Genomic DNA, 19022 nt, shown 5'->3' with positions numbered 1-19022 from the left:
GGTGAAGTTGGCTCCGCCGCTGCTGATGGGCTGTATCTTCACTTGAGGGGCGACGAGCGCTTGCTCAGCCACTATCTTGTTCAGAAGCTCGATGAGAATTTGTTCGTGTTCCGACATGTTTCGCGCTGCGATACAATGTAATACTGACAATTGTTTCCATAATGTGCGTGGCGTGGCTTAAATAAAAAATATTATCTTATCTGTATTGTCCTAACGTAGATTCTTAATATAGCATTAAAGTTAACATAGTATCTAGTTGATGCAATTCATACGACATCATTACATCATCGGCTACGGTAAGATTGTACCCTAGACATAATTGTCTTAATTAGGGGCTTTTAGTTATTTTTTTAGTAGCCAGTTTCAGTTCATTTAACTTTTTTCCATTCCATGTATGGTAACTTACAATGCAATCTTTAATATTAGTTAGTTACAATAAGGTCGTATATAACAGGTTAAGGGCCTCTTACAAACAAACTCATCACAATATATTTTAATAACCGACCTAATACGAAAAGTACACTCTAATCTATGGTCGCAAATAAACAGTAATCAAATGTGTACTACCTTTTGGCTTGGGTGGTTTTATTTTATTTATTTATTTTATTTACTTTATTATTTATACATATATTATAACACCATAACAGTTGATACTAATGCGATGTTATACAGATTTAATCTTAATAATTGATTCCAATACATCTATGAGCCATTTCTGTGAATTAGCATTAGCACCCTCGCACCACGCAGTCTCGCTGCATCACGGACCCTGGATCTTATACTCCATATGATAGGTCCTGATGCTCGAATGAGCTATCTCCATCTGCAGGCTTCCAGGAGGGTGGGACGCCACGGGGAATGAAATCGCACATATATTACATAATGTCGAAAGAGAGTATATCTAAGACCAACAAGCTGGTTGCTGCTTCTAACGAAACGTCCGGCAATTCAAAACAGAGGGTCGCTGCTTCCGTGGAAACACCCCGAAACATGCAGGGACCGGTCGCTGCTTCCTCCTTGGAAGCGCCTGGCCCTTGCACATTGATCGCCACCGCCTTTACGTAGGAACCGTGCCTGCCATAAATGTAGGGGAGACAGGTCGAAGGAAAATCGGAGTTACTTCAAACAAGTGTCAAATCGGTGTAATCAGATGATACGCAATGCTAAACGCCGTCACATTCTTAGCAATATTTTTTGCTCTTCTCATACTACTATTAATAAGTACTACAATATGTACATTATCCACAACTTTAATATACATTACAACAGTCGCAATATGATGCAAGAAACAATTTAATTACTAGTGGGCACAGTAGAAAAATAGCACGATAAGACCGAATTGATGAAATTAAGTGTAATGATATGATTTGACTTATATTGAACAAATTACAAATAAAATTTGTAAAAATAAAATTTTTAATCCTTTGTGTTGGTTCTTTATAAAGGTAAACCAATGAAAATCCACAAACATCAGGAATAGACCATAGGGTCTATAGTAAAAGACAAGCAGAGCTATGTAAGTATTTTATTTTACTTTTTATCCTTTGTAAATAAGTGTAACATTTATACAATATTACAAAATAAAAAAAATATACAAAAAATAATTTACCGTTTATTATTTTTATGGATCTATCTAATTAAGTATGTGTATATGTGTATATCTACTATATAAAATCATGTATCTTATCATATTTAAGTAGTAATAAACATTGACTCATGCAGAATCATTCTCAAGCTTACGTATTCCGAATACTCAACAGTATAATAAATTAAAACGACATTACACTAAATCCACCAAGGCGGACTGCCCAAGATAGCGGACTGATTATTTTTTACGCACTCCAATAATATGGGTATCCAATTAAAGGGTTTGCTGAGAAAAATACGAATAATCTGACATTTGCGCGAAATCCCTTAAGGTGATGGTGTACTGTTGCCCAAGTGAACAGTAAGAGTTAACGGAATCAAGTCTTAACTTACATCAATAGTATAGTGGAGAACATGATGGCCACCATAGAAGACAAGACTTCGGTCTTCTTGATTTACCTTTACCATGGTAATGCCCAGAAATTTTGTTGGTCTAATGGGTCTGAAATTTTGTGATTGTGGGGCTATCAAAATGATGATGCTGGGTTCGAATTATTCGGGTCTAATCGTGCTACTGAATCTTAATTACATTTTTTTAAATAATTATAGTATCAAACATTTAAAAAAGCATTTCGTTTATTTTTATTTTTATTGCTTTGAATGACGAGACGAGCTTGCCGTTCGCCTGATAGTAAACGATATGACCTCCCATAAACAGTAGAGACACCACAACACCTTGTATTACAAAGTATTGTTTGGTATTCCACTGCGCTCGCCATCCTGAGACATGAGGTGTGACATTAAAACAATAAAGGCAGAATGTATATAGTTATTAAATACTAGCTTTTGCCCGCGGCTCCGCTTGCGTTATAAAGTTTTTCGGGCGAAAGATTTCCGTTATTAAAGTCACGCTATATATTTTCCCGGGAGCCTATGTTCTTCCCAGGGTCACAAACGGTCTCAATACCAAATTTCATCTTAATACGTCGGGTAGTTTTTGAGTTTTACACGTTCAGGCAGACGGATGCAGCGGGGGACTTTGTTTTATAATATATTTTTGTAGAACTTTTTAAGAGGAACAATCACGTCATACATCATTATTGCATAACTTTAACCGTTTACGCAGCGCACGCAACGGAAGCTCTCAAAACTTATAAATTTTCCCCGTTTTTGCAACATGTTTCATTACTGCTCCGCTCCTATTGGTCATAGCGTGATGATATATAGCCTATAGCACTCCAGGAACAAAAAGCTATCCAATACAAAAAGAATGTTTCTGTTCGAACCGGTAGTTCCTGAGATTAGCCATTACTGCTCCGCTCCTATTGAGTATAGCGTGATGATATATAGCCTGTAGCACTCCACGAACAAAGAGCTATCCAACGCAAAAAGAATTTTTCAGTTTGGACCGGTAGTTCCTGAGATTAGCGCGTTCAAACAAACAAACTCTTCAGCTTTATATAATAGTATATAGATTTATGTTGTATAAACTATAACACAGAAGGAATTATGAAAAACCAAGCCCAACCAACCTAAGATACACGACATATATTAAAAACAATGTAAAAGTATAATACATTTATATATTAGAAATAATTGTACAACTAACTACAATAAGACTTTTTAGTAACATGACCATCACTTTCAGTGCAGCTGTTTTTCCATTATTCCTTCGGTTATTAATTGTCTTATTAATAAAGTTTAAGTTTAATTCCTAAAAATATGGAATAAACTTTTATGTGAATCAAACTTTGTTTTATACTGTGTAGAGATAAAAGCTTGTCGTGAGATTAACTTGTAAATAAAGTAAAATTCGCTGTAAGTTTTTATTCAACGTCCCAGCGACATAAGGTGTGTGGTGAGGTGCAATGCTTCACTTAAAGCCTGTGCGACTGATCCCACCTCATAACGACGACGTCTTGCGCGATCCCTCATCGAGAGGCCAAACGTCGCGTTCAAGATATCGTCGATTCGAGACGGAATAATCATTTATCGGAACCGACCCTACAGGTCTTTTGGAAGCTATGTCCTTAGCTGAATAGAACCAATGTGGCCCCATTCCTCTGCTTAATCGTCCGAATAATTTGAACCCATAATTTGATGACGATGGGAAAGCGAAAGTGTTAACCTCCAGTCTAAAGTCTCACTGATCTCTCACGAACATTCCCGTAGGCCACGACCATCTTGTTGAAGTTAATATTAATGTCGAAAGCAGTAAAATGTTCACCCGTACCATGATTCGGATCTTTACCACGTAAGTTAGGCCAATTATGACACACGCGTCGCCCGCGTTTACTCATATTCCGTCTGCTCGACTTCAGCGTCTGCAGGACTTGCAGAACAAATTTCTAAGACTCGCACTCGGTACCCCGTCGTACATTCGTAAGCGCAACCTCCACGTGGGCACCGATATGCCGACCATCAGGCACTTTATGCGCATGGCCAATAGATGCTACTTCGATCAGGCAGTCAATCATGCAAATAAATTAACTTGGCAAAATTCGGTCTATAGTCCATTCTCAACCGCGCTGAATGGAGACGGCGGCATTCAGTTCTGACAAACACAATGAACTATAAAATAGGAGGCCGGACTCATTTTTGTTCTTTATTATTATCAAATATTTACGTTATATAAATTACAACACAGAAAGAATTATTTAAATCCGGTAAAAAATCAAGAAGTTATAAGTCTTTCAATTTCGTTAGAAGGGGTAAGTAATGAGAAACAGAAATGAGGCGCAATACCCACGTGTGACGTCATCGGGCATTACGACGCGTGCGAAAGAAAGGGATGAAGCGATATCCCCACATCGCGCCCACTTCGGAACATAGTAATATTTGAAATATGCATTACTGGCTCATTTTCTAACCAATTTGAATGCAGTTTTCGCAGGGAGGTTTTCTTTTTCGTATTATTAACCATTACATATAGAATAATGTACAAAAATCAAACACAGGACCAGTGGCGAAGCGTCCATACAAGCCGATTCCCACCGGCTTCCTTTTAGGTTTTCGGTGAAACTAAACAATATATTTTATAGGTAAATTTAAAATTACAACATATCAGACTGGACAATAATAATTATAATAGCTTAACTTATTAATAATTATCACTAATTAATGACATCTATCGGGCAGTAGCCCGATGTTTATTAATTTAATCGTTATCGATTACTCATTTAAAATAACGTTAGATGGCGCACCTCGTATTTAGTTCCCCAGAAATTCCGTTACCTACCTAAGTTAAATTGTGACACCACAGGCGCAAGGTAACCCGCTGTCAAGCGGCTTAATGTCGTAGTATGTTTTTTAATATAGATGGCAGCACTTTCTATGACTTTCTATGCTAGTGTTTGTCGGAATCGTGCGGAAGATATGGGCAAAGGGAACCCGAGCCAGTTCGGCTTCACGTTAACCGACTATGTATAGTTGTCACTTTTTACGTCCATCAAACGTTGAAACGTCATAATTTATTATGCTACCAAGTTTCGGTGTTTGTAAATTGTCATATTTATTTTATTTTTTGATAGTTATGTGATATTTAGTTTGCTTTGATAGTTATGTGATATGTAGTTAGCTTTGTTTATTTATAAACTATAAAAATAAATGTGTATTATAATGGAAATAACTACCTGTGATCAGTTTAATGTCTACCTTTACGTAAGTATATTATTATTCTGTGATTTCACATATTACTATTTAGATGGTAAAATATTTGAAGTAGATCTGAAAGTTTTTGAATTTAGACACAAAATGTTTGTTAGAAGAAAATAAACATTATATTTTACTGAATTTAAAATAGCACCACGATACAAGTAATAGTTAACGAATAACGTTTCTTGATTATAATTTAAATTGATAATTATATAAGTTTATCGTGTGGGTAGACTTAAACTGTTGGTCTGTTTGGCGATCGTGATACCTATTTCTATTACATTTACAGTTTCATTTTTACTTATATTTGTGATTAATGGAAGAAGAATTATCTACGTTTATTGTTCGATTTTATGAATGTTTCAATTATTTACGCATAATAGGTAATTTAGTAGGTATGTTAACGTTTGTTGATTTCGAATCAAGACTAATCCGTTGTCTTAGTTTTTGTTTTCCGATGAATTGCCCCCGTTATCTTAACTGACGCCAATTTTTTTTTACACCGGGTTACCTTTTGAAAAATTTCACCCTTCGCCACTGCACAGGACGGTCCCCTATTTTGACTGTTCGTCGTAAAAACGCGTTCCTGAAACTCTTACACTCCACAAGACCGCGGTTCTGTCCTCGCAGCCGAGGACCTCGCCACGTTCCCCGTCTTCCCGACCCTTCTAGCAGTACCGACCCGCGTGGCGACGCATAAGGTAATGGTTAGATTGTTAGTTTGCTACGACTACGCGCCTAATCATTAATGTGTCGTCCTCTTACAGTGACCGTCCTGAGCTGAGGCTCGTAACCGGTAAGTGGGTTGCCCTCAGCCTGGGCGCCTTATTTTGAGGCGTAGCGAGCGCCTAAAGCGCTAGCCCAAATTCTCATGCGTTTGTATAAGCCAACTTTTACCAGGCTAACAAACGTAGCGTCATGTTAAAATAAAAGCTTTTATTTTTACATGGTTTAAAACAAAGTTTTGTTAAATTAAAGTATATAAAATTTTTGTAGAGTATTTAAATAAAAGCTTATTTCTATATTTTTGTATATAGAATTTTTGTTTTAATGCGGCGGAAAGTCAAAACCGTTAGAATAATTGCAACAGGTATAGTTGTACTGGAAGTAATGGACTTGGCACAGTAAAGTCAATGTCTTCAGGATGGATAGAAGGGTATTTGCCGATTCTTTGTCATAAGCATTCATTTGTATTACGATTATCTATTTATTAAATATAACACATAATATTATAATTAAATAATAATAATAATATCCACAAGAGAAAACAAAAAATACGTGTTCTAAACGACAGTCAAACATTATGAGTAGCTGCGCACGCGGCACATGTAATTACTCAAACTCCCGTGGCGCCACCGATAACATCTGGCGATCCTCGATATGTTAATGTTTTTACACAAGTCCCCAGCGTATAAAGTCGTCGACAACTCCGTTGATTCTCTCGCGGAGGATGTCGCTCGTGTTGTTCACCGCGAAGCTTTGCATGTTTAACTCCTTGTCCACTTTGGGGGCGTTCTCCTCGTCTATGGTGATCAGCGGCAACATTACCATCGCCAGAGGCAGCCCGGATGGAAGTTTCTGAAAATTTTATTAGCTTATTAGACACATACATACTCACGCCTTATATCTCCAAAGGGGTAGGCAGAGGCGCAACCAGTGCAACCACGTACGCCCGCGTGTATGACTGCGGGCTGATAGTAAGAAGAAAAACCCAATATCACTTTGCCCGACCCGGGGATCGAACCCGAGACCTCAGCACTGCAATCATACCGTAATAGAACTGCCATCGAGGAAGTCATTACCTTATTTAATTTCATATGCTTATACGACGAAAATAAATCGACGTGTTAAAATGGATTAAAATATCTTTAAAACATACGAATGAAGAAAGAAGACAGAAAGATAGAAATTACATTTATTTGCAATTAAAGCAAGATGCATACTTCTAACAAACAAACGAAACAGTCAAAAGGCATTTAATGTTTGTTGCAGAAAAGGCTGCTAGTGAGAAATATGCTGGCAGTGAAGCCAACGCTGTTCTTCCGTTGGGCCGTTTGTCTGTTTGAATGGTGACGTGATAAAAAATATCAATAATAAAAAGATATGTGGTTCATCGAAATATAAGTGTTATTTTAATGATGCGTTGCTATTCAAACTGTCAAATCCAGTTGAAGATTAGGGGCATACTATTTTACAACCTTTTGGACTACCATTAAAGCAATATCGATACTTATTTCTAACTATAATTTCCTGAGATGATTTCAGCTATCGTTTCTTGTTTTATGTATCTCAGTTAACTTTTCTCGTTGCTAATTTGAGTGTAAACAATTGTCAACAATTTTCGACGAGAATATTTTGTCGCTGGCGCAACATGCACCGTGTATGGCACGCCACGATGCTATATTCAATACAAACGTTGCACACGTATGATACGCTGTAATGGGGATAGTAGTCCGTATCGTGTTTCTTTCCGTGACTGATACCTTCATAGCACTGCTTTATAAAATTTCACCAATTTTTTGTAACTCACCGTTTTATATTCAAAGTCGAAGTCCTCCCTCGAATAGATCTCATCAGGGTTGAGAGCCAGTCTCTTCATGGCTAGACTGAGCTCCTTGTAGTAGTGGTCCAGGAGCTGTTCGTAGTACTGGTCGCGGAACTTCTTGTCGGTGCCGGAGAATATGAAGTACAGCAGATCGACGACCGGTGAGGCTCCCCGAATAGTTTGATAGTCTATAATTTTTACCTCCACGCCTCCATCCTGAAAATTACATACTAAAGTCATTTTCAATTAATCCGGGCCCTATCTAATGGGGGATGGAACAGGCGGGCAAATACCTAAATCAGGAAAATGGACGGATAGAAAATATATTTTTTTAAATTACCATATTTAGCAGCCTGACAAAAGGGTATTTTCTTTGAAAAACAAAGAAATTACCTTTTAGCATAAGTTATATGGTGTTAATGTAAAGGGTAGTGACTAGTGACTATTATTTTTGCCCGGAGCGGCCAAGTAGCTAGCTCGGGCTGTGAAATTATGTGTTCTGTCGCAAACTCCTAACATTACCTGACACGTTAATTCAAAAATAAACGTATGATGAAACCTGACATTATAATGCAGTTTAATAGTTGTAGTGTATAAATGTTACTTAATCTCTTTTCTTTGCTAATAATATGAATAAAATCGATCATGTTTGTTAATTACTGCTAATTCTAAGAATTATATTAAAACTGCATGTTATTCTGATTGCTTGAATCGTAGTGTGTACTCACCTCGTGTACTTTGTACATTTGGTTGCTAACTCTATTGTCGCAATGTGCTAGTACCTTCAGTTTCACCGGTTTAAACATATCATCGTCATCCAACGTCCCAACGGATGCTATAAATGCTTCTACTCTACTTCTATTTTCTTCCTTAATCAAATTAACTCCCTTGTTAATGATATCGATGAAATGTTGAGTAGTCTCTTTATCCAATGAGAATATTAAAGCTCCCACATATTCATTAAATTCTTCCTTGTTTTCTTTTCAAATGCGACAGACAGAGCGTGAAACTTAGCGATTTCCTCCCACAGCCTTGGAGGCGTAGTCCCAATCCACCGACTTCATCCTGTCGTACACTGTGAACCCTTGTGCCGACAAGTCCTCCAACACGAGCACTTCTTCATACAGCTTGCTGCTGCATCCGTAACACTTCGGCGCTACAAACCGCTTGTCCTGCGGCACATTGTGCTTCTCTTGAAGGTTTTCGTAAATTTTCATAAGCTTTGTGTAAAAATCGTTTTCAGTTTCAAATATTCGAAAGCCTTCAATTTGTTTTCTGAATTTTTCTCCGACAGCTGCTACTTTCGCGAACAGTTTCAGCTCATTGTCTCCGTGGCTGATGACGGCCTGGAACAGCTGGGTGGTGAAGTTGGCTCCGCCGCTGCTGATGGGCTGTATCTTCACTCGAGGAGCGTCGAGCGCTCGCTCAGCGATTATCTTGTTCAGTAGCTCGATAAGTATTTGTTCATGTTCTGACATGGTTCGTGCTGCGACTGAAACAACAATACGATTTAATACAGGCAATTAGTTCTATATTGATTATGTCGAGGTTTATATAAAAAGTATAATCTTATCTGTATTGTCCTAATAAGTAATACGTAATAAGTATATTAGCATCAAATTGATGTAGTATATCATATCACATCATTTGATAAGTCATCGACGTTGACATGTTTGTTATCAGTGTATTTTTTCATTATATATTATTATAATTTCGTATGTTTACGCGAATGTTAAATATCGAAATAAAACTACTTTTGGCGGATTTTATCGCGTTTCGTAGAGTTTGCGACCTTCATGGTCACGGCGCGGTTTGAGGTGTTGTTCGTCCAAAAAGTTACAATAAGTTTTTATATAACATGTTAAGGACCAGACTCACAATTACTGACTAAATACTGATCACATACTACTTCATCACGACTTCACACAAAAGGCACGCTTTAATCTTTGCTCCCAAATAAAAGGTTATAAAATTAGTACTTTCTAGTATGTACATTAGCCGTTCAATACCATTGTTTCATAAGATAACTGTCAAATAAAATTTACTTGAAACTTTGGAATTCGCTCTTGATGTTGTTTTAATTCGTAACTTTCTTATGTTTGATTGCGAACATTATTTTATCTGTAACAAAAAATACTACAAAATCAAAATTGGTTAAAAATTAAGCATTTATTCATATTTATTTTATTGTGAGCAAAAGTGAGGGCGCAGTGAGATTAATACGCTATCTCCTTCGCACGCACATATCATTACGGCTGGTGACACTCGTTGACGTCATAGTTTGCCATTTATCTACTTAATGCTTGACATGTTAGCCCGCTAACATGACAGTTACATGACATTACGCGTGTCACGGGAATATAACCTTATTATTTATTTATTACATAATAAGGTTATTTTTCCGTGACACGCGTAATGTCATGTAGCTGTCATGTTAGCCGGCTAATATTCCAATCATTCCAATGGCAAATGGGTTAAAATATTATTTCTACCCCTTACACGAAATGTCAAAGCTTTATAACTTTATTATAATTATGTGGATTTTTTAAATTTTCTCGTTCTCTAGATATATAACTACCTTTTTTTAAATTAATCTATTAATTATTCAACTACCCCCAATTGCAAGTTGTCACAACTCACAGCATGTACAATGAACTAAATGAGTAAAAGGAAATAATATTACCTATAAGAATCAATTGCCGCCAGATTTTTGTTTCGTGACATTAAATTAGGTAAAATCTAATACGAATAAACAATAATTATTTATCAAAATAACTAAAATAATACATATATTTGGTACACATACTCACGCATTTAATGGTAGGTACCTTAATTATTTCTACTTCGTACCTGTCTATGTTAAAATATGGTGTTTTAGGGTAAAGCATCACCGTATAGGAGACAAATTCCTATCCCACAAACTCAAGTGTATTTTATTATTACCATAAAGAACTCACACAGAAAAAGGTTGCTGAACATGGGAATCCTACCATTTCCCCAGTTGGCGCAGCGGGCGAGAGATAAAAAAATACGAAACGCCTGCACCACAGTCTACGTAAGCCCAAGGCTTTTTCTAGGGTGGCCAAAGACGTCCCACCCTTGCTCCCCATCCTAGCTAAGCCCATGATCCCTCCCTGGAATTTAGGGTTCATATACCTAAATTGTCATAAGAATTTAGAACAACGTTAATGATATGGACAGGGTTCTTAAATGAAGAGCCAACACGCGCAAACTTAACATATAACTATAATAAAACATAATATAAAAAATATTACATATAATTTAAAAAGTATTACAACAATGTACATACACCGAGACACACCCGAATCATGCAAAAAATACCCGCTGAATGAAATATCCCATGCCTGCGCCGGCGAGGCGCTCGCTTTCTTTGCCGCCACGCGTATTTACATAGGATAAATTATTTTTCGCGAGCGCGGGAGTGTTTGAGTTGTACATTTTTGCTACTTAGTAGCGCTAATAGTCGTGCTACTTATAACAACCAATAAGGAAATAAACATTGTTATCGTGCTGCCGCCCCCCGCTCGTGGGTGAAAATCTGTTTTTTTCATTTAGTTGAAGGTATCATAGGAATCCCCATCGAAGAAAGTCATTGACAACACCATTAAGTCGCTCTGAGAAGACATCGCTGGTATTATCCAACACAAAGTTGTTTATATCCAAGTCTTTGTCCACTTTGGGAGCATTTTCCTCATCTATGGTCACCAATGGCAGCGTAATAACAGCCAAGCTCAACCCGAATGGAAGTTTCTGGAAGAAATTTTGTATACGTTAATTTTGAAATTAAATTCTTAATTCAAAAATATTCTAATGTATATTTAAAATGGCTATAGAAAGGTTTTATAATTGACTGATAACGTAATAGAATATAACAACAAAGAAACTTAAATATGTTTATATAGACAATCTTAATTATAATTATCATTAGGGTAATCGCAAGTAAGCGGCGATAGCCTAGTTGGTTGTGGAACGGACTGCCGAGACGAATGTCCGCAGGTTCAAATCCCAAGGGCACACACCTCTGACTTTTCTAAAAAAAATATGTGTGTATTCTTTGTGAATTATCGCTTGCTTTAAAGGTGAAGGAAAACATCGTGAGGAAACCTGCATACCTGAGAAATTCTCTATTGGAATTTTCGAGGGGGTGTGAAGTCTACCAATCCGCACTAGGCCAGCGTGGTGGACTAAGGCCCAATCCCTCTCAGTAGTAGAGAAGGCCCGTGCCCAACAGCGGGACAGTATATTACAGGGCTGATATATTTATTTATATATAATCGGAAGTAAAGTTCACTATAGTCTAGTTGGGAATAGATTGGTTTACAGAGATGGATGTCCGCAGGTTCAATACCCGAGGCACACAAATCTGACTTTCAGAAGTTATGTCTGTATTGTTCATCAATTGTTGTTTGCTTCAACGGTGAAGTACAACATCGTGAGGAAACCTACATAAAATTCTTCAAAACGACCCTCAGAGGTATGGGAAGCCTTCCAAACTGCATAAAGCTATTTTGACGGACTAAGGTCTAAACTCTCTTATTTGGAGGCCCGCATACAAGGCTGGTATTATACATCTAAATATGGAAAAGTGACACGTGAAACTAAGGCCCTGACATTGCTGAAGTGTATGGGCCACGATAACCACTTACCATCAGGTGGACCGTTAGCTCGTCAGTCTTCGCAGGCAATAAAAAAAACGTACGCGGACCTCTTATGTGATGTCTTGTGGTAGAGGCATACTCGTGTTCAGTTCGATTCTTACATACCTTGACTTTTTTTTTTTGTTTTCGCGGAGAAAGTGCCTTATTACTACCGCCCAGCCTTCGTGGGGGGCGACTGAGCGGTTATGCTGGGGTAACCGTGCCCTACGGCCCGGCGTTGAGCCGCCCGGATTTGATGGTGACCTTCAGGCGAGCGCCGGGCCGAGTCCCTAACCTTATATACAACTTAACCTATGCACGGCCTACCAGCTAAAACTCCGCGGTGGCCCTCTTCGGCGCATTAGGGACGGCTGCGGGCTTCCTCTGACGTTGAAGTGTCTAGTCTGCGACCGCAGCCGCCCCTGCGCGGTGCCGCCTTGCGGCCCGTCCTATAGGGGGGGAGGGGGGGTACTCAGAAGCCCCCGCGCACCGAAGGACGCCCTCGGCGTCTACGGCAGTGTGAGGCCAACAGCACACTGCCGTCCATCCCGGGGGTCAACCGAAAGATGGGAGGACCACCTCACAGAAGTGGGCCACCGCACGCCAGGCCTCCGGGCTGCCGACCATGGAAGCAACTACGGCCGGCAGCGAGAAGATACCTTGACTTGCGCTTGCCTTTAATAATGTGGCACAATCACTCAATGTGTGTGTGTCCATTTACTAAAACTTAACTATTGAGATTTGACCTAATTAATGTCACTCACTGTTTGGTATTCAAAATTGAAGTCCTCCCTCGAATAGATCTCATCAGGGTTGAGGCCCAGGCGCTTCATGGCAAGGCTGAGCTCATTGTAGTAGTGGTCGAGGAGTCTGTCGTAGTGCTCCGCGCGGAACTTTTCATCCGTGCCAGAGAAGATGAAGTACAGCAAGTCGAGGGCCGGAGACGCTCCTCGGATGGTCTGATAATCCACAATTTTGACCTCTACTCGACCGTCCTGTAAATAATAAAAGTACCAATTAGAAAAACTACATGCCGACAAGTGAAAATATGATTAAAAAATGTCAGTTATTACGGACATGTTATAATTTTGTATAGAAATATATTTTAAAGAGATAATACGCTTTTTGCTTGTAACTTTTGATTCTAAAATCAGGCAAGTCGGGGATCTTACCGTCGCAAGATCTGGAAAATTCTAAGAATTATAGTAAAAACTACTTGTTATCCTTATTGGTTGATATTATGTACTCACCTCGTGTACTTTGTACATTTGGTTGCTAACTCTGTTGTCGCAATGTGCTAGTACAGTAAATTTTGCTGGTTTAGATATTTCATCGAAACTCTTCCACGAAAAGGTAGCTAAAAACGCTTCTAGTCTACTTCTATTTTCTTCCTTAACAACGCTGAGTCCCTTTTGAATTATTTCGTCGAACTGTGGATTCTCTGAATCCCACTTAAATGTTAATTCTGACAAGTATTTGTCAAATTCTTCTTTATTTTCATTCTCAAATGCGAAAGATAGGGCGTGGAACTTAGCGATTTCTTCCACAGCCTTGGAGGCGTAGTCCCAATCGACCGACTTCATCCTGTCGTACACTGTGAACCCTTGTGCCGACAAGTCCTCCAAAACAATGACTTCTTCATACAGCTTGCCGCTGCATCCGTAACACTTCGGCGCTACAAACCGTTTGTCTTGCGGTACATTGTGCTTCTCTTGAAGGTTTTCGTATATTTTCATAAGTTTGGTGTAAAAATCATTTTCTGTTTCAAACAATCGGAAATCTGGAAGTTGTTGTCTGAATTTTTCTCCGACAGCTGCCACTTTTGCGAACAGTTTCAGCTCATTGTCTCCGAGGCTGATGGTTGCCTGGAACAGCTGGTGGTGAAGTTGGCTCCGCCGCTGCTGATCGGGTGTATCTTCACTCGAGGAGCGACGAGCGCTTGCTCGGCGATTATCTTGTTTAGTAGCTCGATTAGTATTTGCTCGTGATCTGACATGGTTCGCGCTTCGCTACGTTAGGTACTTAATAATATTAACAAATGGCTCCAATCTGTTTGTGTCGTGTATTAAATAAAATTTATGTTATCTTATCTTGAAATCTCAAGGATATACGTGTTTATAATTTTATTATTGATTATAATTTATTTGTTTTACACCACAACATTTTATGATAACCACGTACAATTACATATTATGTCTCTCAGCATAAGTACATAATTATATCAGTAAAATGCCGCCACCGGTAAATCTTCTAACGACATATATAAAATAATAATACCAGCTCTGTATCATACGAGATTAATTTTTGTATACCATAAAGGCGAAACACCCAAATTAGATTTTGATGTAAAAGATCACATAAAAATACAAAATAATTAGAACCGCCGCCCGTGCCGCCGCAGGGAGCGACCGGGACGTGTGCGGGGCCGCAGGGTGCGGAAGGGTGTGCTTGTACCGGTCGGCTGTAGTAGTAGGTATTAGTGAGCGACCGACATGCGCCGAAATTTTATTAATACAAAAGGTAATATGTTTTAGATTAATATGTTTTAGATACAAAATATAAAATATTATCTTAAAACTTGTGCAATGGATTGTGCTACTGATTCTCGGCAAACTAATTTCGGCTTTGTAATATACTAAAAATAATGATGTATACTCTCCCATGACTGCTGGGCACGGGTCTCCTTTACTGCCGAGAAGATTTAAGCTCTTAATCCACCACGCTGGCCTAATGCAAATCCGCAGAATTTACATACATACATGAGCAAAATGATACTGACTTTTCTACTCAGTATTTGCCGAAAATCTGAAATTAGTGTCTGATATGGCGATTGGGTTCTCCTATCTTATCATGGAATAGAATACACACGGCGAAAAATGGCTGCACTAGTTGTGCTTCTGCCTACCCCTCCAGGGATAAAGGCATGACATATGTTTGTATTTTACTACGCCTAGAGAATATACACAAGCAATATGCATGACAGTACAAAAGCTAAATAATTTAAGTCGATTTTAAATTGAGTTTCGAATGGAGAGCTTTTTGGAGATACTTTTTTATAAATGCACTCTACATATTATCATCTTGAACTAATTTTGTAAAGAGCAACGCTGGAGTTTCTTGCCCGTTCTTCTCAGATGGAACGTGCTTTCCAGAAAGGCGGTGGTGATTTATGAAATCGAATGTTTATAGGTTACAATGAATAATGTAATGACAAGTCATTCCTTGGTAATCTCGATTCCTTTCGCTTAAAGTCGGCGACACATCCATGAGTCTTCTAATTGCCCTCCCACGAGAAAACGGCCTTGAGCATTTGTTTTATACCGTTATGGCGCACGAATCGCAGACGGAAATATATTGCAAATATTTACGAACAATTACTTTAAAAACTCATAACGGTCCGTCTGAAAAATTTCAACTACCAAAACATAGTGTTGGTTGCTAAAAACATTATGCGTAGGTACTTTAGGACATGCACGGAATCAACAATTTTATTGGCATATTTATTATGAAATGAATAAAACAATATACACGTCATGAGAAAATGTTTGAAACAACTAAAGAAAAATAACATAATAGCTTAAACAACACTGTTAATAGTAGAGGAACCTCGTGCTAAACAGAAGACAATATATAATTCATTTATATTTAATATGTACCTACAACGTAATGCGGGTTATAAATCGAAAACTATACTAAGATCGTTCAGTTCAGATTGTAAGGCTGAGGAAATTACTCATAGTTGTACTAAGCTTACACAAACTGCATGCAAGTAGGAAATAATACCTTCGTATGGAGCTAAGACAGACTAACCTCAAATATGGTCTGCAACGCGCGTAACTATACAGTAACAGATGTATTAAAGCACTCAAAAACGTGTCCACCGAAATGTTTATAAATAATTCCGTCGACATTTATTTCGCACTCATTCATACTAACGAGATAAACTAGAATTATCTAAACAAGCGTGAGATAGCGTAGTGTCACCGAGTGTTACGAGCGGTGTAGTCGCTAGCCGGCAGTCGCAGCTCGCTCGTCAGCCATGCCGGACGCAGAAACTATCCTCCGTGACCTCCTCCACAAAGCGTTCGGCGGCGCGGACGTCCACGTGAAAGCGATCACCAGCGGCGGCGCCAACTACACCTCCGCGCTCTACACCGTCACCGTGCCGCAGAATGGACAGGCACTCAAACTATTCGGTAAAGTCGCCATCATCGGCGAAAAGATGAGAGCGGTCATGAACGCCGAAAACCTCTACAGCACAGAGCAATACATTTACACCAAAATACAGAAAGTATTCCACGAATTGCAAGAGAAACATGACATACCACAGAAATACAGGTTTGTTTTCCCGAAATTTTACGGATGCACGGCTGAATTAGGCTCCGAGACGATACTGCTGGAAGATCTGACCATACGAGGGTTTGGAGCTTACGACAGACTACAATCTGTGGATTGGGAGCATGCCGCGAGCTCTGTGACGGCGATGGCGCGTTTCCATGCGTTGTCGTTCGCGTACAAGAATGAATATCCAGAAGATTATGAGGAAGCTACTAAAAGATTAATGCACAAATATGATGCTCCGGAAGACGAGAGCTCCTTGAAAGTGTGGGAGAAGATAATTGGCGGGGCCTTGAGTGTAGTGGACGACGAGACAACTCGCGACAAGCTGGCGCGACTTCTCACCACGGAGAATGCTTCCGAAGAATTTGCTAAGTACAAAATGCCTCTAAGTGTTGTGGTGTTGACGCACGGTGACTACAGGCCCAGTAACTTGCTGTTCAGGAGAGTGGTAAGTTATTGCGAGTTTTATGATTATTGTCTTCTAATTTTTCGCCTGTGCTGAGCGATCTAAATGAATTTAACTGTGTGAAAAAACTAGAGGTATCACTAACACTTCTAATGATCTTATTTAAATTACCTACAAATAAATGAATAATTAACTAAAACGAAACAACACTTTACATACAACTCTTTATTTAAATAAATATATAATTTCAACCATACTAATAATGATTAGGTATTATTTAATAATGACGAAAGAAGTTTCAAAAACATGAAAAAATATGTGTTATGGTTGACTACTTCGGTGGAATAGTAGTATTGCGTGCGCGGTATGACAGCGCTCTGAGCTCCCGCGTTCGGAACCCCGGGTCGGGTAGTGTTATTGCGTTTTTGCTCATATGAGTCTGGATTCTGGAATTTTTGCCCGATATAGCGATAGGCTTGCTCGCTATTACATCATGGGATGGAAATTATATTATGAAAAGTGGGTGCCCTAGCTGCACCTCTGCCTATGCTTTCGGGGATAAAGGTGTGATGTGCTTAGCTTATAAAGATATATTGGGTACAAAGTAAACAACATTTTGTGAGTGAAAGATATCTTTACGATTGGTTTACATTTAAAATAAAACTATTTTACGGATTTTATCGCGATTTTTTTATATTGTTATTATCTCCCGACGTGTTGATATGACTTTGCAGCCTTCGTGGTCACGGGACGGTCTGAGGTGTTAGTCACCCGCAAAGTCAAAATTACAAATCTACCTACATTTTACAATTATTCAACATTTTATTTTCATTTTATTTTTAGCTGTTGGTGGTCCGATCTACGCAGAATGAGTCTTGAAGTCTAAATTATAATATAAAAAAACACGATAAAATCCGTAAAATAGTTTTATTTTAATGTTTAACATTCGCGCAAACATTTACTTACTAACCTTATTAATTAGTGTTGCCACTGCAAAGGTTCTTTGATACCTATAAAATCATTTTATTTTTCTAAATTCGAAATTCAAATAATCAGAAAACCAAACGTGTTTTTGCTTCTCAGACGAAATAACCAATAACGCGCTATGCAATTAGGGTTATCGTTGATACCCCAGTTTGAGAGCACTCCGTATAACCGGAACCCATTCCTCACGATCAGGTTGGCTTTCACCAATGTCATTGTTATGGCATTCATGTCTAGTATGGTATTTACAGAATCAGGTTGTCCTATAATTGCCTTTTAAAGTCCTAGAATTGGCACAGAGTTAGCAACAAATCCTCGCCCAAGCATATCTATTCGTGTCCCTTATAACTAAGTGTAGATGTACAAAGCAGGGTTTATTTTACATTAAAAAATTATCGTGTAAATGACTTGCAGTTTTGCACGTGTTCAACTATATTCCTTGTTGATTGTATCCACATGCATCATGACTCATTCTTATTATCTCTTGCAATGTTAAATAATGTGATTATCAGATTACGTTACCTCAAAACAATATATGGCTTTTAGTTTTACATTATCTGATAAAGAATTTTCAGATCTCTAATTACATAACTATTGTTATAACGTTTTAAGAAAAAGTAAAAGAAATATCGGCCGGCGATAGCCTAGTTGGAGTGAGGAAAGGACTGCCAAAACGAATGTCCGCCGGGTTCAAAACCCAAGGGCACACACTTGTGACTTTTAAAATGATGTGTGTATTCTTTGTGAACTATCGCTTGGTTTAACGGTGAAGGAAAAATATTACAGGAAACCTGCATACCTGAGAAGTTCTCTATAAGAATTTTGAGGGTGTGTGAAGTTACCAATC

The 19022-nt window shown here is 38.5% G+C and overlaps 4 protein-coding genes across 4 annotated transcripts; 1 reads left to right on the top strand and 3 right to left on the bottom strand.

Annotated features, from left to right (window-relative positions):
* Positions 1 to 6470: 6470 nt before the first annotated feature.
* Positions 6471 to 16336, bottom strand: LOC119188433. The gene is made up of 4 exons (XM_037446323.1): positions 16255 to 16336; positions 8515 to 9278; positions 7772 to 8002; positions 6471 to 6819 (listed from the first exon to the last, which is right to left on the bottom strand). Exons 2-4 carry the CDS (start codon positions 8590 to 8592, stop codon positions 6634 to 6636), a joined length of 495 nt encoding a protein of 164 aa, XP_037302220.1. The 5' UTR covers positions 8593 to 9278; positions 16255 to 16336; the 3' UTR covers positions 6471 to 6633.
* LOC119192505 lies at positions 8797 to 9264 on the bottom strand. The gene has a single exon (XM_037446324.1). It carries the CDS (start codon positions 9262 to 9264, stop codon positions 8797 to 8799), a length of 468 nt encoding a protein of 155 aa, XP_037302221.1.
* On the bottom strand, positions 11013 to 14757 carry LOC119192503. Its single transcript, XM_037446320.1, has 3 exons — positions 13695 to 14757; positions 13209 to 13439; positions 11013 to 11557 (listed from the first exon to the last, which is right to left on the bottom strand). Exons 1-3 carry the CDS (start codon positions 14178 to 14180, stop codon positions 11372 to 11374), a joined length of 903 nt encoding a protein of 300 aa, XP_037302217.1. The 5' UTR covers positions 14181 to 14757; the 3' UTR covers positions 11013 to 11371.
* A 102-nt stretch (positions 16337 to 16438) lies between the features above and the next one.
* On the top strand, positions 16439 to 17303 carry LOC119192504. The gene has a single exon (XM_037446321.1). The coding sequence runs from the start codon at positions 16484 to 16486 to the stop codon at positions 17285 to 17287; it is 804 nt and encodes a 267-aa protein (XP_037302218.1). The 5' UTR covers positions 16439 to 16483; the 3' UTR covers positions 17288 to 17303.
* Positions 17304 to 19022: the final 1719 nt, after the last annotated feature.

The sequence above is a fragment of the Manduca sexta genome, unplaced genomic scaffold (assembly GCF_014839805.1).
Source record: "Manduca sexta isolate Smith_Timp_Sample1 unplaced genomic scaffold, JHU_Msex_v1.0 HiC_scaffold_2855, whole genome shotgun sequence".
Lineage (NCBI taxonomy): Eukaryota > Metazoa > Arthropoda > Insecta > Lepidoptera > Sphingidae > Manduca > Manduca sexta.
This window is presented reverse-complemented; position numbering and strand designations above follow the sequence as displayed.